General features: G+C 38.3%; 1 protein-coding gene across 1 annotated transcript; it reads right to left on the bottom strand.

Annotated features, from left to right (window-relative positions):
• Positions 1-1,812: 1,812 nt before the first annotated feature.
• Positions 1,813-21,914, bottom strand: cyp27a2 (cytochrome P450 family 27 subfamily A member 2). The gene is made up of 9 exons (XM_028467261.1): positions 21,715-21,914; positions 18,911-19,101; positions 16,039-16,235; positions 15,772-15,969; positions 13,574-13,737; positions 9,740-9,906; positions 9,150-9,231; positions 6,395-6,607; positions 1,813-2,566 (listed from the first exon to the last, which is right to left on the bottom strand). Exons 1-9 carry the CDS (start codon positions 21,898-21,900, stop codon positions 2,450-2,452), a joined length of 1,515 nt encoding a protein of 504 aa, XP_028323062.1. The 5' UTR covers positions 21,901-21,914; the 3' UTR covers positions 1,813-2,449.
• Between the last annotated feature and the right edge of the window lie 3,898 nt (positions 21,915-25,812).

The raw sequence follows: 25,812 nt of genomic DNA, 5'->3' as shown, positions 1-25,812 counted from the left end.
TAGTTAGTCCGTAACATAGTTTAGGGTTAGTTAGTCCGTAACGTGGGTTAGGGTTGGGGTTAGTCCGTAACGCAGTTTAGGGTTAGGGTTAGTCCGTAACGCAGTTTAGGGTTAGGGTTAGTCCGTAACGCAGTTTAGGGTTAGGGTTAGTCCATAACGCAGTTTAGAGTTAGGGTAAGGGTTCGTTAGTCCGTAACGTAGTGTAATGTTTGGGTTAGTTAGTCCGTGTCATAGTTTGTGGTTAGGGTCAGTTAGTCCGTAACGCAGTTTAGGGTTAGGGTTAGTCCGTAATGCAGGTTAGGGTTAGGGTTAGTCCGTAACGCAGTTTAGGGTTAGGGAAAGGGTTTGTTAGTCCGTAACGTAGTGTAGGGTTAGGGTCAGTTAGTCTGTAATGTAGTTTAGGGTTAAAGTTAGGGTCAGTTAGTCCATAACGTAGTTTGGGAATCTACGTATTAATAGCAAACAGAAGTACTGGCCAATGAGGGGCGCTACGTATGATTACAACAATTCAGAAATACGTAGCATGTCCGTAACGTACTTTAAGAATCTATGTATCAATAGCAAACAGAAGTACAAGTACGTTGCGTCTTAGTCATGCGACCTATCACGTTACCTAAACTGGCCAATGAGGGGCGCTACGTACGGGTAGAATGTTGGTATATTCATACATCTACGTGCGGATAGCCACTGCCAATTGTATGTGACATTATATTATTATGTTTTTAAGTGTGCAGAAGTAGGGGGTACATGGCCACAGGTTAAATGTCTTAAGGGGTACGGGACTGTGAAAAGTTTGGGCACCACTGGGCTATAGAACACTCACACACACTTCTTTATGACTGTGTTTAGAGTCTTTTTATATGAATGGCTAATAAGTTATAAACCTGCAAGACAAATGTGAAAAATAAATACTCCCACAAAACCTTGAGCTGAGACATTTCTGCATTCAGTAAATAGATTTTCACATTTTGTTTTGCTCTCAGCTGAAAAAACTTGTTTATTAAAAAAGGGGGTCATATCGATGCATTAAACAGTAGCAGAAATGCATTTACCTCCCTATAGGCTACACAAGGGAGCCAGTGCAGTACTGCTACAATTGGAGTAATTTACCATCTCATTCTTCATTTTGTTAAACGTTGTGTAAGATTCTAAATTAGCTGAAAGTCCCCCAAACTGCATTTTAGTCAATGTATTGCAATTTGTGGCCACGAAATACAAATCTTTGGCCATAAATTAGTATTTTCTGGCCACAAAGTCATTATTCCCTTCACCATGTCTGGGGCTCCGTAGTAAAGGAAAACCTCTGCGGTATCGGGATACACCTAACAGTTTCTGAAAGCTTAGAAGTTGGACTTTCCAGCTATTATGATGTGATTACAGTAGCTTTACTTACAAATGTGAGGTTGGACAGTGTCCAAGAGGAAAACACACACAGCCGAGTGAAGAAAGGTGCAAATAACAGCAGATTTTAATAAAAGATATCAGCAGAAATAAACTCAGTTTTCAAACCTTATTACAAGGGTTAGGGTTATGGTTAAAATTGGGTCGCAGACTGGAAGCAACAAAAACCTGACAAAAGACTAAATACTAGACTATGACTAATTAAAAAAAAACATGTTAACAAAAACAATATTAAAATAATATATTTATATGTTCGTCAAACCAAACTACAATTCCATCACATGGAGCGAAATCCAATCTGAACTCATGTGATCATGTGGTGTCACGCATTGATCACATTAAATCAGAAACCATACCACATCACATTGATCAATGTTAATTTCATCTTTATAAACTGTTATCGACTATATCATTACCAGATTTAGTCTACTGAGATCTAATGTCATTTAGTCGACTAAAACTAGACTATACCTAAATAAAAAAAATAGTCCTGATGACTAAATTTGGACACAAATTACATTGTATTTTAGAGAAAAGACTGACTAAAACTAAATAAAAATTTTGCTGTCAACTTTAACACAGTTATGACTTCTCTCTTTACACTTTTAAAACAACAGGTTCAGCTGTAAAGACTAATAATAAAAGTTTGATTTTATATACAATATATTTTTTTAAAAAGATCCTTTTGATTCATTTATTTGGAATTTGATAAAAACTGCTCTTCTTTAATTCATAGTATTCTTGGTAATGACTTCAGTGTAATGAGTGTTGGCTGTTATAACTGTTATTATCCTTATTACCCGTGTCCCTTCTTTGATATTCTTTGTTATCTCAGCTTTAAACTGCTCCATATTTACATTTATTGGTGTTCGGATAGATTTTTCTTTCATCAGTTTGGCACAGGTGTGTGTGTGGCTCATTATATATATATAAGTCCTTTCCTCCCATGTGGTAATAACCTTATTATCTGATGGCGAAGTTATTATTCACTGATGGGAGGAGTTTCCATGCAGCCTTAAATGACGACTCAGCAGTTTTAACAATACCATCAGCTTCTGGGAACAAAACACAGGTTGATTGGACTTCCAGGAACTAGCAGGGTCCGAGTCCTAGGCTCCACAATCGGAGCGCCCTCCTCAGGATGGAGCTGGTAGTGCTGCACCAGCTGGAAGGACACACACACACACCATTACCACTAAACAAAACACCTACACACTAAGAAACTAATAATAAGAAGCATTTATTTATTTTTTGCCTTGTCTGCACAGGCTGTCGAAGGTCAACACTATATATGTAGTGCAATCTTTTCGCAACGGCAATGCGTGTTTTATTATTGCAATTGAATAAATGAATTCATTTTATTGCATAACTGTGACCATCCCCAGCCCTCCCTAAGGAAGGTTTAGACAAAAGGAGAATATAAACCGAGAGGGCAGTGTTATACCAAGGTGAGGGGGAAGGGAACAGGGAAGAGGGAGTCAGGGTGGGAAAATGTTGGAAGCACCAAAGAGTGGAACCAAAAATTGCATTACGCATCATGGCACCGCAGGGACCTGAATAAAAATGAATATGTGTTTATTTCAAGTCAAATTGCAACATCTAACGGTCAAAATTTCACATCATCTGTAACCACTAAGGGTCTTTCTTCAACCTGAACACAAATTAGCCATGTAGGTCATGTAGAAGCTTAGAAAAATGTTATTTGTTATGGGTATGTGATTTTTGGCAAAAAGTGGCTGGGGCTTAAGAGGTTAACAAGCAATCATTGTTAGTAGATGTTGGCAAGTTGAAGTTTACATGCAAATGTTTATTTTCCCTCTAAAGACTGAGTGTTTTTATCTGTACACAAGCATTAAAGGAGACATATCATGGTTTTAAATCCTTCCTTTTTACATATAAATCATACAGTTGTGGTCTATATAAAGCGGAACTGCAATGCTTGGGTCTGAATTCCTCATTATTAAAGCTCCACAGGCCCCTTTTCTACCCCTGTTCTGAGAGCAACTCGTTTTGGTTGCGGCCTGTTTGAATGCAAATGAGACACTTCATGCTCCGCCCCCTCTCCAGGTTGCAGAGGTGACACTCGGTCCAACTCCATCCTGTTGGGCCATTTTTGTAGTTTGATAGTAGAGATACGATTATGTAGCGGCGCAAAAATTTTTTATTCATTGACAAAATGTCAACAACAGAAGAGTTGTCCATCCAGCCTTACATGTTCGAACCAGAGACGGACCCGGCGGAGCGAGATGAAAATGAAGATGATGAACCTGCAGAACAACGTCTTCATATGGATGTTAACAAGTGAGCTAACACAAGCGTCGAGCTAACGCTAGCGCGAAGCTAACGTCACAAAATGCATTTTAATACAGTCTTTTCAAAGACAAAAACCGCAAAATGAAATGACTAATGAAAACTTTAGACTTAAATTAAACCACGTAGGCCATATCATCAAGGATCTAAAACGAGTACACAGCGCTAACATATAAAGACGGTGCAACTGCTAATGCTAACAAAACAATGACAGGGATGTCTTATCATCACACTTTTTAGCATTATTTACAGCTTACCAAAGTGCTCTGTTCGTCGTCTCCAAAGATAGAAGGAATTGAACCCTCAATCAGACAAAGTCTTTCGGCAAATCCTTCTTTATACTGGTGGAGGTTGCTGAAGCAGTCATCCTTGAAGTGCTTCACACACACAAAAATGACCTTACCCACAGATGTGGGTACATTTCCGTGAAAAATAAAACTCAACCAGGCTCTTTGAAAAGGTTCTGATGCTGGGAGACGGTGTAATGAAGCGTGTGGGTTACTACATCCAACAACCGAACATTTTGATTTCTCCTCTCGTAACTTTGCCATCCTTGAGCTTGGACAACAAAATAAAAGTGAGAAATAAAAATGGCGGATTGCTCGAAGTGTTGGGCCTGGAGTCGATGTACTAATTTGGTAGTTCCGCTGCAAATACTGTGACGTTATTGTTCAAAAAACCTAACAGAGAATAGAAAAATGGAAACAGATTGAAAAATATGACCGAAACAGAATATAAAGATATCTACGGAGCACCTAAAGAGACTCATTTGAACTTTTATGTACTTCTAAACACTCTAAATATACAACAAATTGCATTTAAGGGCTAAAAAAATGAATTTAGCATGATATGTCCCCTTTAACCATTGAAAGGTAATGTACTTACACATCTGTATACTGAAGCAGCTATAATATGCTATTATTATTTTTGTTAAATGCATGGGATCCTTTAGTTTAGTTTTTGTTTTAAAAAGGGAGATGTTATATTCTGTGTTTATTGTCCCTCAGGGATAGCCGTACTTCAGGCATGCGCAGTGAGGGAGGATATGTAACTAGAGGCGGAGATAAAGGGAGTTCACAGACGAGTAGCACCCAGCTGCAGCGCCGGAGCAGAAGCCTCTGGCATGATGGAAGTGACGTAGAATACCAGTAACCCTATCCAATGTTCTGAACCCTATCCAATGTTCTGGCAAATTTGGAACATTGCAATACTTACCTTTCTTTTTTACTAACCCTAACCCTAACCACTACCGCCGCCACTTCCTGGCTACATGTGGGCGTTTTTTTAATGGCGGCTACAGCGCATTGAAAAATAACTTGGTCCAGCCAGAGGCTTGTGTAACGTCAGGGGCTAAGTGAGAGCCGTCATTCAACTTTATAAACAAGAATATTCACATATTCTGTTGTGTAATCAGCTCAGCCAGTCTGGTGACAAATGTGGAGAAATTGAAGCAGGTGAAACAGCACCCAGCTTAAAGGTCCCATGTCATGCTATTTTTCATGCCTCTCCATTTGTGCTAAGAACCCCAAAAACGTAGTATTTGAGGTTTATTTTCCCAAACTCGCCTGTTTTCCAGAGTTTTAGCCTCTAAAAAGTCACTTTCTGATTTGCGGCCTATTGATGCTTATTCATGAGTGGGCCTGTCTATAGATGGGACACTGACTTCCTCCTCGCGGCAAGGTGACGTGGGGCCAGAGGACGACCCGCCCTCCTCCCACCCACTCCGTAACTGAGCTCATGCTGCTTTATAAATACGAGACTGAGCGTGGGGGCGGGGCGTTCACCGGTACATACATAGACTGTAGAAAATACACACTGCGCAAAGGACGCTGACATGCTCACCTTCGTGGGCGTGTCTGTTTACATGTCAATCACGGCAGAGAGCTTCCTGGAGGCGCGGCTTCTCCAGCTGAGTGCCGCGTCAAATTCGTCATCAAAGTGGGAACGCGTCATCAAATTGTAGCGAGGTGTTTGTGCTCACCCTGCAGTAAGAAAGGAGCAAATCACCCTCTAACTAACGATTGAGGGAATCAATGAAAAAAACACTTTGGGCATGTGTATGAAGCCCAAATAGCACTTTTATCATGTTTAAAGCACAGAAAAGTTGATTTATCGTAACATGGGCCCTTTAAGTATAATGATGGAGGGAAGGAGTGAGTGGTTATATGTAAAACTGACATTTTTCTGGCAGAGTATTGCTCTCCTCCATGTATTTCACATGGAGGAGAGCAATAAACAAACTTTCAATTGCTGACCCTAAATAATTCCTTTTTTTATTTATTTTTTATCTTTTTGGCACAGATTGTAAACAACGTTTCGTTATTTCCTGTATTTTTGACTGCTGCACTTTTACGTTTGTTTTTAATGCATTTAATTAGTCTAATTTGGGTTTTGCAATGGGCACAGGTGGGGCATGAAAGGTCACCTTCATTCAAAGTGAGGAATACCCAAAAAAGTTTGAGAGCCACTGTTCTCGAGTCTGAGTGGGGTTTTGTCCTTTTCTGCAATTCATTATTTTGTGTGTTTGTTTTGTTGGCAACACACAGTTACACACACAAGTTGCTAATGTCTGCTGTAGAGGGAGGAAATATAATGTAGAAATGAAGGTAGAGAATGGGAAAATAAAGAGAGGAAAATGATGAAGCTGGTGTAAATAAAGAGAGCGAGAGGATGTGATACAGACCCTGGAAAGAGCAAAGTGCATCTCCATCTCAGCCAGCCTTTTCCCCACACAGCCTCGCACTCCCACACCAAATGGGATGAAACTGTACGGATGGTTCCGGAAACGACCACCGGGAATCTCGGCACGCAGCCAGCGCTCTGGCACGAAGCGCTCAGCGTCTGGGAACTCGGCCTCGTCGTGAGTGACGGCGTAGTGACAAAGATGGAACTGAGTCTGAAGAAAACGTGTCAAAGTAAAGATACACAAAATATCTTATATATTAAATATCTGCATTATGACAACATACAAAACGACTGAAAAATACACAAAACAAGGGTAAGAAAAATATAAAGAATTACAACATTGCAGGAAAATACAGTACACACAAAACTACGACAAAAAAAAAGAAAAACAACAGTAATACACAAATTCACTCAGAAAAATATACAAAATTACAGAAAATGACAAGAAAAGTACACAAAAAGACCAGAAAAACACAAAAAATGACTCTGTAAACCCCCAGTGCCAACAAACAAAGCCAAACGACGACAGAAATACGCAAAAATTACTCCAAAAAAGGCAAAAGGACAGCACAAATACACAATATGATTCCAAAAAACAGATATTTTACAGGAAAAATACACAAAAGGACTACAGAAATGCACAAAATGCCTCACAACAAGTAAGACAACAAACATACACAGAATGACAAAAAAAAACACAAAATTAAAATAAAAACTCTTTGTTCTTTCCTGTACTAATGCTCAGAATGGTCATTATTCTATTTTGTGATCCCGCTGTGATAAAAATTGCCTATCTCTGACTTAGACCATAGAGGAGGGAGGGGGTGAAGAGCGGTATAGTGATAAGAAAAGATTATTCATAAGTGTTTCTCTCTTTTTTCTTTTTTTTTAATTTAATTGATTTTCTATTTATCTATTTGTATTGGAATTTTTTCATTCATTTTTTTTTTTATTTTTAAGTATTTTTTTCATTTATTTTTTAAATCTGTATATTTTGATGCCACGCTTTGGTGCTTGGAAATGTGGGGGATATAGCCTGGAGGAGCGGGGGGCTCGGGGGTCCCTTTCTTTCGGGCCCTCTCACATTCAGAACGTTAACATATACAGTAGTTATGGACCTTCACACCATAAAGCTGGAGGGTCGGACGGGGAAAATTAAGAAAAGCCATGGAGGGGAGGGCAGTGCATTGCCCCCCCCCCGTGTCCGCTGGGTTGGGCCCCTCGGGCTCTTTGGGCACCAAGGCTACCAAATGAGTCCTGGTCAATGTAGTTATTTTTATTTTTTACATTTGTTTCTCTTTTGTTGTTATTATTATTATTATTTCTTATTTCATTATTGATTTAATTTTTTTCTCTCTCCATCCCTTTCCTCCCATTTTACACACATACACACAATCATTTTCTACATTTAGAAATCTTTTGGATCTACGTGTTTTGCGTGTTTATTTACAAAATATAATGAAAAAAAAAACATTTTAACTACAGTTTGTGGTTTATTTACTGTATATGTATAACCCTTTTGGTTTTAAGGATTCTAAGGATGTAAAGTATTTGAAGATAGTTCAATAAATGGCAACAGAAGGAGCAAAAATCCAAATTTAGGTTCTGGCGAACTATTGCAGCCCTCAGAGGGCAACTTTTGTGGCCTATACTACAATGCTGGATAAATATATCTGATATCTCTCCATTAGTGGGCTTCACCTAACCAAACATTCTCCATCAGAGATCACCAAGGGTGTATTCCAGAAAACTCTGGGTCAACATACCTCACAATGGGAACCTCTGGGTATCTGATTCCATTACAGCTTGTTTGAAGTGGGTCAATCAACCCTGAGTATGTAAATCTTGGGTTAATAACGCGCACACGTGCGATAAAAAGCCCTCATCAATGGAGCAAAGATTACACAAACTACCATGGCAACCACCCGGAAGAGAGTGATTTATTCACCCTGATGGATGAAATCTGGTGTTTGTGGAATATGAGCCTGTTCTAAAGGTGCGTTCACACAGAACGCCATTTCAGTGACTATAGTCCTTTAAATCGCCTGTGATTAGTCACGCTTTTTGGCCGATTGCTCCCATGAGCACCGCCTTAATTCGCTGCGCCACAGTAGCTTTCAAACAATTATGTCCATACGTCAAGGTGTATTACAGTATGAAACAATGTGTATTTATTTAAATTGACATTAGGAAGCGGTGTTCAGGTGGGCGGAGCAAGGTAGAAACCCAGGGTTTCTTTGATAAACATACCTCGCATTCAACAATGGGATACTAAAAGTTTCCCTCAATTGAGCCCCAACATACTCAAGAGTTTGAACATAACCCCGCTTGATGGAATGCCCCTCTGTACTACGAAGCAGGATATCAACATGTTCACTTAACTCACATCGTAAGACATACAGAATAAATCCTGGAAGTTAGCGCGATAAAAGGAAATCCAGCTTCATAGAACAGGCCCTAAGGGTCTTCATTGTTGTTTTGTGTGTTTTCAAGCAATTTTGTGTTTATTTTAGGGGCTGCACATAATTAGACCAATTAGACCCTCGGGCCATTCAGTTGCCCATGTTTGCATCGTGTTTTTTTTATATTCTGCTTTAGCGTTACTCAGTGTTGGGTTGAAGGAAGTCTATTTAGTTTGAATAACAACGACTGAATTACACTTGACAGCAGAGACATTTCTTGAAAAAATAATTTTCTTTTTGTATCAGTACAAGGCGGGGGGTTGACCACGTGTCTCGCTTGAATTCTCCTACCTTTTTTGGAAACCAGTAGTTATCCAAGATAACCTCGTTCTCCGAAATGAAGCGTCCATTTCCCGGAACAACAGGATACAGTCTAACAAAGACAAGCATTACCTTTCAGCTTGAACATTCCTCATCAAACAATTCATAAAAAAATAGGAATAGACAAGAAAAGTATAGAAATTTAAATGTTGACCAGACTTGGGCAATTGGTGGCCTGAAGGCCACGTGTGGCCCCTAAAGAAAACAACAAACAAAATGACACCAAAAACACACATAATGATGAAAAAAACACAAAAAGGGGGAACATTTACTAAATGACACCAAAAACACACAAAACGACAACCAAAACAGACAAAAATGACAGAAAAATACATAAGACAATCACACACAAAATAAGATAATACACAAAAACAAAATGACAAAAACAATGCTGAGATTGGTGATGAATGTTGATAATGTGATAGACGTTGCCCATCTCTGATATGGACAATAACAACAAGGAAAAAACAAAGATATGTTATTCCTGATATTGTCTTGACTTCTATTCATCCATATACCTTTGAGTAGCATTGCTTTGAAATGAAATAGCCTTTCCTCACCGTAATGTCTCCTTAAGGACGGCCTTCAGGTAAGGCATCCTCCTCAGGTGGTCGACGGTGGGTTCCTGTTTCCCAGGACAGACGGAGTTCACCTCAGCGTACAGTCGGCTCTGGACTCGGAAATCCCTCGATAGATGGTAAAGGACCCAGGACAAGGTGTTGGACGTCTGCAGTCAGCACAGGGCGAAGCATTTATTAGGATGTTCCATTCAAACACTGATTCAAATCCACTGATACTTTTATTTCCCCTGAGTCATTTTATAATAGCCAGACACGCTAAGCAGAATGTTACTTCACTAGTGTTATGGAGAAATGTGCGTCCTTTTTAACTGATGACCGACGTTTGAGCACAAGCAGCTAACCCTGAGGCACCAGTTGATTTGAAACATCCCTCCAGTCACTCCTCAAGAGAATGAGCTTAGTGTTGCCCTGTCAACGACCTTACGCTATGGGGCGCCAATTGTAAAGTTGTGCATGCTAAAATGAACAGCAACTTTTTGCCACATTTAGCAAGAAACGTTTAAAAAACATGCGTGAATTTTTCTTATGTTACTTCTGACCCGATTTACAGCAATGTTTGTGAAAGCTGTGATATTTATTTTCTCGTAAAAATATAATCTCAATGTTAAATCTAAATCTAAATGTTAAATATTAAATCTAAATATAAATGTTCAATATAAATGCTGAATGTAAATCTAAATGTCAAGGGTGAAACGAAATATTTAGCTGATGTGTAAATTCCCCGCAAGTCCCAAAATAAAAGCTCATTCCAGTGAATTGCATATTAGCTAAATATTTAGTTTCACTCGGGACAGCTCTGTTGGGCGTGACGCACGTGCCGGCTGTCAAAAATCTGCCGGCTGACATGTGACACGGCACACGCTGTCAGTAAAACGCTTCTGAGGAAGGCGAGAGACATCGCCAAAACTGTCAAAAAGAAAGGTAAAGAACATCTACTCCTACACTTAATATCTGAAAAAGGAACCAAAAAAAAATAATCTTCACTCGTGACATTTAGTTTTAACATTTCTATTTAGATTTAACATTTAGATTTAGATTTTACATTTAGATTTAACATTAAGATTTTACATTTAGATTTATCATTTAGCATTTAGCTTTTAGATTTAGATTCACCATTTAGATTCAGATTCACCATTTAGATTCAGATTTGACATTTAGCATTTACATTTACATTTAACATTGACATTATATTTTTATGAGAATTTTTTTTTTTTTTGTAAATCTGGTCAAAAGTAACATCTTATTCTTAAATGTGGTTTCTTGCTAAATGTTGCAAAAAAAAATGTTGCTAAATGATGCCGTACAATCGGCGCCCCATATTATGCAAATATTATTTAATCTTTGGTCTTTTTCAGAAATGGGCGACTGTTATCAAAGCGAGAACTAACACAGGAAACTACAAAGAGCTTGTGTTTTTGTTGATGTTATGTGTGTTTTTGGAGTCATTAATGTCTACTTTATGCGTGTACTACAATGGAACACATAAGCCTTTAGAAAGCAAGTAAAAGTGGCACCAAATCCCTGAATGAAAGTGTCTTGACATTGTTCGTGTCACAAACAACGTGTGGTTCCAACACCAACAAGTCTCAACCTCGGCCTGGAATGCAGTCAGGCTGCTCTGCCAGGGAACCTATGCTCGCTTTTAGAGGTTTCTGGTTCGACTCCCACAGGGGAGGTCAGACTGTAGTGAATGTTTGGCTGGTGAGTCAGAGTTGGTTCGTATTTTGCTACAGCAGCTCAACAATAAAGCAGACATAAGCAACTAGTGGTCCGAGGGCCACATGCGGCCCTCGGTCTATCGTTTGTGAAGTAAAATGCACCAAATGACTCCAAAAAACACACAAGATGACAAAAATGACAAAACTAAAATTATGCTAAACAACAAAGTTACATAAAAATGGCTAATAACACAATAAACACCAACCAAAATACACAGAATGACAGAAGAATATACAAAAACGAGAGAAGAAATATAGAAAATGACTCCAAAAACACACAAAATGACAACTTTTAAATAAACTGACTCCAATAATACCAAACCCCTGTGTCGTTTTCCTGTATTAATGCTCAGCTTGGTCATGATAAAAGTTTCCCATCTCAAATTTAAAACCTTAATGCTGTGTTCACACCAGATGCGTCACGAAATGTCCGTACGTCCAGATTACATACAAAGTCAATGGATAGATGCGTCCCAGATGCGAAATCTTTCCTGTACGGCGGTGCGGTCCGATCCGCACGTCAAGTGTGTTGGCCATGCGAGCGCGCCCACAATTTTACGCATATTCGCAAGAGTTGCAAATATTGAACTCCTGTGACTGTTTCGCATGACGAAAGCCAATCAGAGTCTTTGTTGATGTTGACGTCAGGCCGTCAACACGGACAGCGGTCTGTTCACCCATTCAACCATGGAGTAGAAGCTGTGTGTGACCACCTGGAGATGTATGACACGGCCTTCATAACCGGCACCGGACTAGGAAGAATTTGGCGTGGAGGAGAATCAGCGAGGAGGTGGTAGTAGCCGGTAAAGGTTCTCTGTAGTTTTCATCTTTGAAAGTCGACACTGAGCTAGGATAGCATTAGCCGCTAATCACATCGGCTTTTTTCACTGGTAGTTTATGTTTATGAGAGGAGAAAAAGGAGCAGCTCCTCGTTTCAGCAGGCTGTGAAACTCACCGAGTTGGATGTGTCGCTGGTGGGCGGGGCTTCACTTCAGACGTGTGTTTGAAGCGAATGGGAACATTTTTTGATTCTGCGGTACGTTTTGTACAGCAGATGCGTCCGAAGACGCATTCGGTGTGAACGCAGCATTAGTGCGGTATCCTATCAAGTCAATCTGAAATTAAATGAAGTTAGCACTGAACCCTTCCCCTGTCACTAAAGGTGTGCACCAGGATTTAGTCTTGGGGCTCCTCCTCTTCATCATTTATCTCCTCCCCCTGGGCAATATCTTCCTTAAACATGGAATTCACTTTCACTGATACGCAGATGACACCCCGCTCTACCTTATAACCTGCCACCCCCATCCCTTACCGATTGCATCACAGAAGTTAAATCCTGGTTAAATCATAATCTCCTCAAAGTAAACAGTGACAAAACCGAGGTTCGCCTCATTGGTGCAAAGTCAACACTCTCCAAATCCGGGGGCATCGGACTTGGGGGGTAAAGGGTACTGAGTACCCAGGGCCCAAGGCAGGAGGAGGTCCTAAGAAGTTTGTTTTATATATATGTACAACATTGCATTTTAAACATTTTTAGATGATTTCTATTAGAATGAAAAGGGCCCTGTGTTAAAATAAGCTGCTGTTCAGCACAGTTTTGCATTAAAAACAATTATTCATGCTGCATCAGGGCCCTAGCTACCACCCGCTTTAAAACAAAGCAAATGGTACGACCCGCAACTGTCGCTGCGCTGTGGATGTGACATGGAGCGGGAGATAGACAGCAGCAGGAAACCACGTCTTTCCTCAAGAAAGGAAAACCAGGCCAATTGAAAACGCAATTGTAATTGACTTTCTGATGATAAAAAATTATTGCTATTTAATTTCAATTGGAAAGATTGATGGTCACTGTATTTGGAATTGAATTGTAATTGAAAACATAATTGCAACCAAAAAATGTAATTGGCCCCAACCCTGCTATGCATTGTAAAGTGACCTTGGGTGACCAGAAAGGTCCTGTTTCAAATAAAATGTATATTATTATCATTAATAATAGTATTTAGTTTGTTTTAATTTACAAAAAGCAATTTGCATATCTAGGGACAAGTTGAAAATGATGGTCTCAGATGAGTTTTTAGTCTTGTTGGACTCTCACCGTGTCCACGCCGCCCAGCAGCAGCTCTGTAATGCAGATATAAACCTCTGCCTTGCTCATGTTCCCCGCTGTCAGCAGGTGAGTCAGATACAGTCCCTCCACAGCCTCGCCGCTCCCCACCTTCACTTCAATCTCAGCCATTCTCCTGTCGATGAGCTTCTGAGCTGCAAAGCAAAGAACTTAGTCATGCTTAGTACATACTTCACCCCAACAGAGAACTCACGTCCACTATTTCAGCTCCTCCCTGGAGGATGGGGCTGCTGTTAGGATCCTAGACATGTTAGGACAATTATTTCTTCATCAACGGTTACAATTTTTTTTTAATTATTCTCTTATATATACAAGGGACAGATAATCAGTATAACCCCTCAGAGTCAGTATAACTCTCAGTATAACCACCCCAGAGTCAGTATAACCCCTCAGAATCAGTATAACTCTCAGTATAACCACCCCAGAGTCAGTATAACCCCTCAGAGTCAGTATAACTCTCAGTATTATCCCTCAAGAGTCAGTATAACTCTCAGTAAAATCCCCCCAGAGTCAGTATAACCCCTCAGAATCAGTATAACTCTCAGTATTACCCCTCAGAATGAGTATAACTCACAGTAATATCCCTCAGAGTCAGTATAACTCTCAGTATAACCCCCCCAGAGTCAGTATAACCCCTCAAAGTCAGTATAATTCTTAATATAACCCCCACAGAATCAGTATAACTCTCAGTCCAACTCCTCAAAGTCAGTATAACTCTCAGTATTACCCCTCAGAGTGAGTATAACTCTCAGTATTACCCCTCAGAATGAGTATAACTCTCAGTATTACACCTCAGAGTCACTATAACTCTCCGTATTTAGTATATCCCCTTAGAATCAGCATAATTCTCAGTATTACCCCTCAGAGTGAGTATAACTCTCAGTATTACCCCTCAGAATGAGTATAACTCTCAGTCCAACTCCTCAAAGTCAGTATAACTCTCAGTATTACCCCTCAGAGTGAGTATAACCCCTCAGAATGAGTATAACTCTCACTATTACCCCTCAGAGTGAGTATAACTCTCAGTATTACCCCTCAGAATGAGTATAACTCTCAGTATTACCCCTCAGAGTGAGTATAACTCTCAGTATTACCCCTCAGAGTCACTATAACTCTCCGTATTTAGTATATCCCCTTAGAATCAGCATAATTCTCAGTATTACCCCTCAGAATGAGTATAACTCACAGTAATATCCCTTAGAGTCAGTATAAAGCCTAAATCATGCTATTGTATCACATCGACGTCGCAGCTAAGCGTATCCCTGCGTGCCTTACAAAAATCTCGACTATGCATCGCGGTGACCCGTGTCCATTCCATACTTCACCCCCGGTCATGGCCTTTTCCGCCATTTTTCAACTTTTTTGCGAAGCGATACGAGTCTTGTTTCCAAAATGGATCAAGTAGAAGTAAAACTCAGACGTTTTATTGTTTCCTTTCATGGCTGCACCACACGAGAAGCACCGCCAGTGTGTAAAAGAAACATGCACAGTACGGATTGACTCCACAAACAACACTAAAACAGCAAAAATATCTGAGTCCTTTGTCCGTGATCGACTGCTGACAAGACGTTGCGTTAGATGGATTTCAAATCCCTCCACAAAAATCGCAAAATAAACAAAACCTTCCCAGGTTTCCTTAAATTTTCTGAGTGGAATTTGGATGTAATTTGCTGCCAATTCAAGTCGTATGACAGAAATTTCCACAAATAAGAAAGACCCTACAAAGATACACATAAGGACAACAGCAACAAAACAAAACAAAAAAAAAACAAAATAACTCCAAAAAAGACAAAATATTATGAGAAAAATACACAAAATGAAATCAAAAACACAAAAAAAGAACAAATACACACAAAAAGACAAAATGGCTCCAAAAACAGCCCTGATGAAAAAACACACGCAAAAAACTAAAATGTACAAGGATGGAAAAATACACAAAGTTTCTCCAAAAAAACACAAAAAAAGACTCACAAACACACAAAATATTTGTTGTTTCCTGCATTAATGCTCAGATTGGTCATTTTTCTAACGTTGACATGAATGTTGAACATGTGACCCTCAGATCAGATACAATCACATGTTTGTGGCTGTGATAAAAGCTGCCCTTCTTGGTTTTAAGAGTACACTAGGGCTACAGAATGGGCTTCTTCTCATGCTGGGCTTCGTACCCACACTGTAGAGGTCGTCCCAGGCCTGGACAAAGCGTCTCCATGTGGACAGGAAAACGCGGGACCAGAGAGGGAGCAGAAGGACGGGCTCGGACAGAGACAGCATGGTGTTGGCGGCGGCGATGAAGCGCAGAGTGCTGGGAGGAACATCTTCTTGTAGGCAGCCCAGTCTGGTCTCAAACAGGACGGAGGATATTCCTGCATGGACAAGGTCAGGATCAGAAGATCTCATCACGTGTGGATGCTGTGGAGCTAAGCTCCTCCCACCTTCAAAGCCAAACTTGTAAAGCTCTGAGACGATGTCCGACAGGCGGCCCCGGTCACTGCGGCTCCGCAGGAGCTCGATTCTCTGCAGCAGGTCCGTGACCACAGCTTGGATGATGGGAGCGTAAGAGGACACTTCCTGCAGCTTCAGCATCTTGGGGTTCAGAGCCCTGCGAAGCTGATGCCACTTCACACCAGAGCTGAGAAGTTCACAACCATCGAAGTTTGATCAGAGCCAAAACAAAGCAGTTCCTGCACTCGGCCTAATTTGTGTGGCTCCAAAAGTTAATTTATTAAATGACTGCAAAAAACACAACAAAATGCACAGATGGACAGTGGTGGCCGTCGCCAGTTCAAATCCCACCAGGTCCATCACTGTGGGATGTTGATCAGTCCCTTATATTAACCCTAACTGCTCCCCGTGGCAACTCACTGCTCCTCAGGGAGGGGTTAAATGCAGAGAACAAAATCCATGTATGTACCTGTACATACGTGACAACAATAAAGGTGATCTGATCTGAAAATACACAAAATGGCTCCAAAAATACAATAAAATGACAACAAAAACACAATAAAAGATGACAAAGACACACAAGATGATTTCAAAAATAAGAAAATTACAACAAAACACACAAAATAATGGACAAATTCACAAAACAACTCCAAAAATACAAAAAACTACAACAAAATGCACAAACTGACAGAAAAATTCACAAAATGATCCTGAAAATACAAAAGAATCTACAACAAAACGCACAAATTGTAGAAAAATTCACAAAATGACTCCAAAAATCATAACAAAATGCACAAATGGACAGGAAAATACACAAAATGGCTCCAAAAAAATAGTAAAATGACAACAAAAACACATTAAAAGACAACATAAATACACAAAACGACTTGAAAAATACAAAAGCGATAACAAAAACCAATTGGAAGACATAATAATACAAACGATGACTGCACAAGCGCAATAAAAAGCCATCATTGATGGAGCAAAGATAACACGAGCTACCATGACAACAAGCCAGAAGAGAGCGACTTATTTCACCCCGATGGAGCTAGAAGTTCTCCTGCAGGTGTTTGGGGAATATGAGCCTGTTCTAAGATAAACATGAGCCTGTTCTAAGAGGAAAAGGTAACACTGTCACAGCCTAAAGGAGAAAATATGAACATGGGAAGAGATTGCTGCTTGAGTGAATGTGTAAGTTAGAATGCAGTAACACAAACACTCAACAGTTAACCGTACTTAAGATCCAATTAAACATGTATAAATGATTGGGTAAAAATGTTAAGTTCATTTAAGGTCAATTAGACGGAAGAAACGTGCACCTGACAGCAGCTAAAAATGAAATTTAAAAACGCAAATGCATAAATAGGTCATCATCTCACCACATTTGACTTTTTAAATTGTCGTATCATATTGAAGGGTATAAATGTGTATTCCTCCAGGTTTGTATCCAGGGAGCTTTACTAAAGATGTCAGTAGGCGTCTTATTGCAGAGCAACCTTTCGCATACAGAGCCTTTCCCTAAATGCTCAGCATCACCAATGTTGGAAAGAAAACTACCGTTTGCTAAAAAACGTAAAGCAGCACAACATCTGTAACAACGTCCACGGTGTGTGACGTTACTAATTACTTGGTCCTAGAAGAATGTCAAGGTAAATTAAAGTCTTCCTTGAGAAGTGGTGTTCAGGTGGGCGGAGCCAGGTAGAAACCCAGGGTTTTTTACCTCACTTTATACAAACGGAGTTTCCCTTGTTTGAGCCCCAACATCCTCAGAGTTTGAACATAACCCGCTTTCTGGAATACTCCAAGGGAAAATACACAAAATGACAACAACAAAACACAATATGACAGAAAAATACAAGATATTGACTCCAAAAAGGGAAAAATAACAACAAAATGCACAAACTGACAGGAAAATACACAAAATAGCTAAAAAAAAAATTACTGTAAAACGACAACAAAAACACATCAGGGGCCTGTACTATGAAACTAGATTTCTTCTTATCGCGTTAACTTTTGGGATTTAATCAGTGTGTGCTGTACTACGATGCTGGCAAACTTCTTACTGAGCTACCATGGTAACTTAGGCTGAACGACTAACCTGGTAGGGAGAAGGTTATGAAGTAGATAAGATCTGAGCGAGTACTAACGTCCCGCCTCCTGACCAATCAGTTCTCTTGTAAAACGACCTGCCCAATTAAAGTTGCTCTACAGTTCCTCCGTGATTGTGATTGGTCTGGCGCTGTAATCCCCTCCTCTGTAACAAGAGCACGCACGTTGCCAGGCTGAAATCAACTCGCTTAATTTAGCATGTTGATATCCTGCTTCATAGTACAGCTTTTCTCTGATGGAGAATGTTTGGTTAGGCAAAGCCCGCTAACGGAGATAAATCACTAATCTAGCTTCGTAATACAGGCCCCAAAAGACAAGAAAAATACACAAAATAACTCCAAAAATACAACATCAACAACAAAAACAATTTCAAAGACATGATAATACACAAGATGACTCCAAAAATAAAACAAAACACAGAAAATGAGAGACAAATTCACAAATTACTCTAAAAATACAAAATAATGTACAATAAAACACACAAAATGATAGAAAAAATCCACAAAACGACAACAAAAACACACAAAATGACTCCATAAAACGACATCAAAATGCACAAACACCCAAAATCCACTGTTCTTTTCTGTAATAATGCTTAGATTGTTCAATATTCTAGTCTGTGAGAAATTAATTGGCCCTGCTGTGATAACAGTGGTTTTGCTGTAGTTTATGAAACTCTCCAAAGAGGACAAACGTGTCTTTGTGCGGACATCTTGTGTTGAATAAAGTAAAAAGAGGGAACTTGTCACTCACTCCACGTGCAGTCCGTACTCCTGTCCCCTCAGGTCCCTGTACTCCTTCCAGTGCGGCAGCTCGGCTCGGACTGGGAACCGACCTTCCTGTGCAAGAACCTGAGCGATCAGATCAGGAGACGCAACGTTGACAAGGTCAAATGGGCCGAACCTGGAGCGCCAGATGGGCCCATAGAGTCGTTTCTGGACACCCTGCAAAATTACCAAAAATAAATGAAATATATAAATATAAAACAACATTAAATTTAAAAAACATATTTGGTCTGTTTTTGTTATTATTTTGTTCATTAGGGTTCGAGCACAATGGTGCGTAGGACCCTATTGTAATGCACCTCGTTTTTATTATTATTTTATTTAAAATGATCACATTTTTGAGGGCCTAAACATGTTCAAAAACTCGTGAAAATTTGTACACAAATTAGGGCTCGCAAAAAAATTTATATTTTGGGGGAATTGCACATGTGAATAGCAAATGACTCTTAAAAATTGCATTGGCTGCCAGCTTGGATTGATGACATCACTGTGGAGAGTGATGATGTCAGAATTCTTCAGTGTACTGAAGAACTATTACTTCAGTACACTGAGGATTTCCCTGATCTGGGTAAGTACCACAACAGGGTTCTCACCAGGAATTTTTCACAGCATAGGGGGATCGCATGGCACGCGAGCGAGCGCAAAGCTTATGGTAGTTTTTAAAAAAAAATGAGTGGGTTTAACCCAACAGAACATTGCATGAAAGTTTGTGATATAATCCTTGAAAATGGTCAGCTACGTTTCAACACTTTCTGCCGCACCCCGACATGCAACACACCTCAACGTGCGCCTCGTCAACAAAGACTCTCATTGGCTTTCGTCATGCGAAACAGTCGCAGGAGTCCAATATTTTCAGCTCTTGCGAATGTGCGGATATGCGTAAAATCGTGAGCAAAAAATCGCTCTTGACGTGCGGATCAGACCGCACTGCCGCACAGAAAAGAATTCACATCTGGGACGCGTCTATCCATTGACTTTGTATGTAATCTGGTCACATGAACATTTCGTGACGCATCCGGCGTGAACGCAGCATTAAATTGTAACTTCACTGTATGTAACCTTATTCTAAGAATTTCCTGGTTTTCTGTGAATAAAAGAGTTAATGAAAGATATACTTAATCTGAGAACTACTTGATGTTGTAATTCTTTGGCTTGTTGATCAACTGGACAAGTTGAAATGTGTCGACTATTCTTTTAAAGCTCTTCCTGCATGAGGTGTCCTCCCAGTTTACATTGAAATATTCCAGAATAACAGTCTTTGTTCTAGTTGACTTCTTTAAGCAAACGTTCAAATCTTTCATAGAAGCTAACATCTGATGATGGAGGACGATAAACAACATTTTCGTGATAATAATTTCATTAATAAAGTCATTATTTCATGAGGAAAAAAGTACAATTGTATGACAATAAAGTCAAATCTATGAAAATAAAGTCACATTTTGTGGGAATTTAGACAGAACTTAATGAGAATAAAATGATAATTTTATGAGAATAAAATCAAATTATATGAGAATGAAGTCATACCTCTATGAGGATAAAGTCATCATTTTATAATAATAAAATACATTTTCATGAGAATAATTTGATGTTAATAGTCCAAATTTGATGAGAAGAAAGTCAAAATATATGAGAAGAAAGTCAAATATATGAGAATAAAGTCATATTTTATGGGAATTAAGACATAACTTTATGAGAATAAAATGGTAATTAAAAAAATGTTATATGTTAATTATATGAGAATAAAGTCATACCTCTATGAGAATAAAGTCATAATTTTATAACAGCAAAGTAAAATTGTATGAGAATAAAATTCATAATTTTATAAGAATACAATCAATTTTCATGACAATAATTTGATGAGAATAGTCATTATTTAATGAAAATAAAGTCAAAGCTATGAGAATAAAGCCTTATTTTATGGGAACTAAGACATAACTTTATAGAAATAAAATTGTAGCTTTTTCTAAAAAAAAAATCTAATATGATAATTAAGTCATCCCTTTATGAGGATACAGTCATATTTTTATGAGAATAAAGTAAAATTGTATGAGAATAAAGTCATAATTTTATAAGAATAAAATCCATTTTCATGAGAATAATTTGATGAGAATAGTCATTACTTTATGAGAATAAAGTGAAATCTCTGAGAATAAAGTCATGTTATGTGGGAATTAAGACATACTTATATAAGAATAAAATCAAATTATATGAGAATAAGGCCATACCTTTATGATAATAAAGCCAAAATTTTATGAGAATAAAGTAAAAGTGTATGAGAATAAAATCATGATCTTGTGAGAATTTATTATTTTTTTTTAAATTTTTTAAATCAGATATTAGGAGAACTCTTGTTAATTTCTTACAATTTTATCTTTATTCCTTTATTTTTTTACAATTGTTATATTTAGTTGTGTTAATATATATATATATATATATATATATATATATATATATATATATATATAAATATATATATATATATATATATATATATATATATATATATATATATATATATATATATATATGTGTGTACTTTTAACTTTATTTATTTGCCTTTTTCCCTTCTATCAATAACAGCAAACTTACTCCCTCCTTCCTGACACACGCGTGCACATTTGTTGACATTAACTGCAGTAACCTTTCGGGCTATTGTACTTGCATAAATTGCAAAAATGAAATTAAATAATTCTAAATAAATCTTTTAAAATGAATGATAACTTTCCCATAGTTTCTTTAGTTTTAAACCGTGTGGATCAGTGAGAGCTTTACCTGCAGCAGGTGAGTCCTGTCTGCGTACCCTCGGACCAGCAGCCAGTACAGGGAGGAGAGCAGGCTGGGCCCCGGCAGGTCCTCCACGCCCTTCAGGCTCCCGGAGGTCGGCACTGTGGACCGGGACATGGACCGGGACATGGACCGGAGCACCCGGAGCGAACAGGAGGCAGCCGGGCACAGCATGACTTTAGACTGGCCAGGCGGTTCCAGTGTGTCTCCCCCTGCTGGACACCTACAATCACAACACGTCATTTTATGTTTAAAAAAATAAAAATAAATGATGACGTGAAGTTTGTATGGAACTAAAAATAAATAAATGAAAATCACTGTGAGTTAGTAAAGTCATAATTATGAAGTCGTAATTATGAGATACAAACTGAGCATTTGCAGCAGTCTACCAACACTGACTGTTACCATTAGTAATGACACTTTGAATAATTAATAATGTATTAAAAACACATGTTCTTAGTATTTAACACATGGTTCATAGTGTAGAAAACTGTGGTAGTACATAAATATGTCTTCATCGCAAAATCACATTTTTGTATGTTTTTTTGCAACTTGACATAAAAACAATTTTCTCATAATTATGACTTTTTGTCTCATAATTATAACTTTCTTTCCCATAATTATGACGTTCCATCTCATTCTTACTTTATTTATCATAGTTATGACTTTCTATCTCATAATTATGACTTTTTATTACATGATTATAACTTATTATCCAATAATTGTGACTTTCTATCTCATTATGACTTCATTTCTCATAATTATTACTATTTCTGATAATTATGACTTTGTATCTCATAATCATGCCTTTTTTATCTCACAATTATAACTTTCTTTCCCATAATTATGACTTTCTATCTCATAATTATGACTTTTTATTACATAATTATAACTTGTTATCCAATAATTGTGACTTTCTATCTCATTATGACTTTATTTCATCATAATTATTACTATTTTTGATAATAATGACTTTCTATCTCATAATTTTGACTTTCTCATAATTATGAATTTCCATATTGTTTTTATTATTTTTTTGTGATGAAAACGGGCTTCCATAAGTATGTTATGTCAGTGTTTTTAAACCCTGGGGTCGTGACCCCATGTGGGGTAGCCTGAAATGTCTAGTAATAATAAAATTTTGTAAATACTTTTTTTTTTTTTTTTTTTTTTTTTACCATTTATTTATTTTTTCATTTATCAGTTTAGTACGGAAGATTTATGCATCTTGAGCAACTTTGGGTAATTTCGTGTAGTTTTTTGTTTCCTTTTGTGTATTTTTTCTGGATTGTTTTTGAGTCCACTTTTTTGTGTATTTTTTTATAATTTTTTTGTTATTGTGCATTTTTTTTATTTATTTTTTGTTATTGTGCGTTTTTTGCAATCTCAGCTGTTTCAATTTTGTTGTCATTCAGTCCATTAATGTAATCTCTTTTTTATATTTTGAAATCTTATGGGTTTTTTTTGCAGTCATTTTGTTAATTTACTATGGGGTTTCACACAATTAGCTCGAGGACTACCAGTTGCCCATGTTTATTATACTACATTATTTATATCTATATATAGAAAATCAAAGTTGAAAATTGAGAAATCAAAATAAAAAAACTCACAATTGATAAAACATTTCAGCCTGTGACCCATAAAATAAAGGCGCCAGAGACCGGGGGCTTTTTGGGGTCCATCCATAAAGTCAGCAAAATGATAACCAATGAATCTGTGAGAACCCCATTTATTTATTTATATGAATAATATCCACTGTTATACAGGAAGAACATTATTTTTTGGCACCATAGTATATAGTCATCTTAAAGATGTAAATCCTTGTTTTAACCAGAAATAAAATGGATTAAAAGTGACAGAAAAATGATGGAAAAGGTGGTGACATGGGAGTTTAAAAAGCACAGAACTTAATTAAGACGGACAGAAAAAGGGGTAACAAGAGTCAATATATGCTTAAAACTGGCAGAAATGGGGGGTGGTAATGTAATATAGAATGTAGGAACAATTAAACTGGCATGACAAATTGTGAATGTGGTTAAATTGGCAAAAGGTCAGCATGTAATATGGCGAAAAGAGGTTTGTCACGGCAAATTTGCGGTTGACCTCATTTGGAAACATGATTTCTGCCCTGGATGAATGATGGAGTCCAGTCAAAGCATGATGATTTTATAAAAAATGATTTATTATAAACTAAATGAAAGAGTACAAAAAAAGAGTGTCCTGTCCTGTAGGGAGGGCAAGCGGCCAGGTACTAACTTGGAAAGTTTCACAGCTTAAGCTTTATACAGATAGAGAAAAAAGTTCAACCCTGAAAAAAAAGAGGGGGTCAGATGCCCAACAATGGAGACGTTGGAGAATGATGAAGACGTGGATGTTATGAGGAAGGCTGGCGCCACTGATATCTGTCTTGATAGTGTGTATGCGTGTATGTCTGCATGTGAGTTTGAGTTTGACCTTGAAGGTTCAGGCTGGTGTCTTTATCTGTGTGTATGTGAAAGAATGTGAGTTTTTGGTATGAGGCCTTCAGCAGAGACCGTGTGTTGCTAAGAGTAATCCAGTCATCGTGTATTAAAACATGACAAATTGTACACATGAACACACATTTGATATGATAAATATAATAATTGCCATAACAGATTAAAAGTGACAATATGGGTCAACATATGCAACATTAAGTGGAAAAGGTTTATAAGTGCTGGAAATGTATTGAAAGAGGGAAAAATGTGCACTAAAGGCATATGGCAAGAAAATGTGATTAAAATAGGTTGAAATGTGGCAAGTTTGGTGTAGTGACCAATGATGATCCAGGAATGAAAGAACAAACTCAATGTGAAATAAATATCTTTATTGTCCTCGTCATTGGAGTCATAATGGTCCTTATTATGCACAGATGTGGCTACACTCCAGGATTTAGCAAAAAACAAAACAAAACAGTAACGATTTAACGGCACTGCTGCTGCGTCTTTCAGGACCCAAACATGCAGCAAAATCTTTTATTTAAAAAAAAAAGGTGAAATAAAAAATATATATTAAAAAAATTATGCCTACCACTGATATACAGATCTGATATAAACAGGCGTATTGGTCACAAACCAATTAGAATTATAAACATGGCTTCTTGTACAACAAACAGAGTGGACCGTGGGTATGAGCTTTAAAAAAAAAAAAAAAAGAATTCATACATTGGTACAACTTTTTACCCTCAGGATCTGACACCATTTGGACCCTGAGGTCCTGCCGATGACACACACGCGCGCGCGCGCACACAAACACTGATATGGGAGCGAGTGTTGGCAAATGGAGACAAATACTGGTACCAAAGAGCTAATAATCCACTGTGGTGATCATGGAGGCCACCTGATGGTCAGAGGAGACTTTACATTCATTATGGAGATATCGACTGCACACGCACGCACACACAACCTTAAAAGTAGAATTTAAAATGTGCAAAGAATGAACTGTGACGAGCCTCAGTGAATCTCTGATAGTGCATAAGGTTACAGGTCAATAGTGCTGCGCTCTTTGGTTTCCATAGGACACGTACCGTTACTCAGAGGCAGGAAACACTAGAACCAAAGGGAGCGCAGATGGGGGGGAGGGGAGGGGGGCAACCATCACATCCCTTCACACGGCCACGAGTCACCGTCAAGCTCTCAGGTTAACACTTGGAACAAGAAAAGTGACTTTGTTACAACTGAAATTCAGCTTCAAACGGTGACAAAGAGGAGATAAATTCATCTTCCTCGTCTCAGGAACTCCCATTAAAGTCGGGTTGAAAACGTTTAAAATAAAAAATAAAAACGAAGTGTTTCATTGGCCAGGACAGCATGAGTGTCCGTAAGTCTCCAGGAAGTGTGAGAGCAGCTCCACACATTTGAAATGACACAGACTTTAGATTCCTAATTCATCCTTTCTCCTGCTGCACGACTCGTCACTCAGCTCTGTGTTAAGCTTTGAAAGCAGATATGGGCAACTTTTATTACACACATGGGACTGTATCTGATCAACATCCACGAGAGCATTTAGAATAATTAATCTGTGTGTTTTTGTCTTTCTGGAACATTATTGTTGTCATTTGTGTGTCTT

Source organism: Gouania willdenowi, chromosome 2 (genome assembly GCF_900634775.1).
Source record: "Gouania willdenowi chromosome 2, fGouWil2.1, whole genome shotgun sequence".
In the NCBI taxonomy this organism is placed as follows: domain Eukaryota; kingdom Metazoa; phylum Chordata; class Actinopteri; order Blenniiformes; family Gobiesocidae; genus Gouania; species Gouania willdenowi.
Note: the sequence above shows the minus strand (reverse complement) of the source record. Positions and strands in the feature narration are given on the sequence as shown.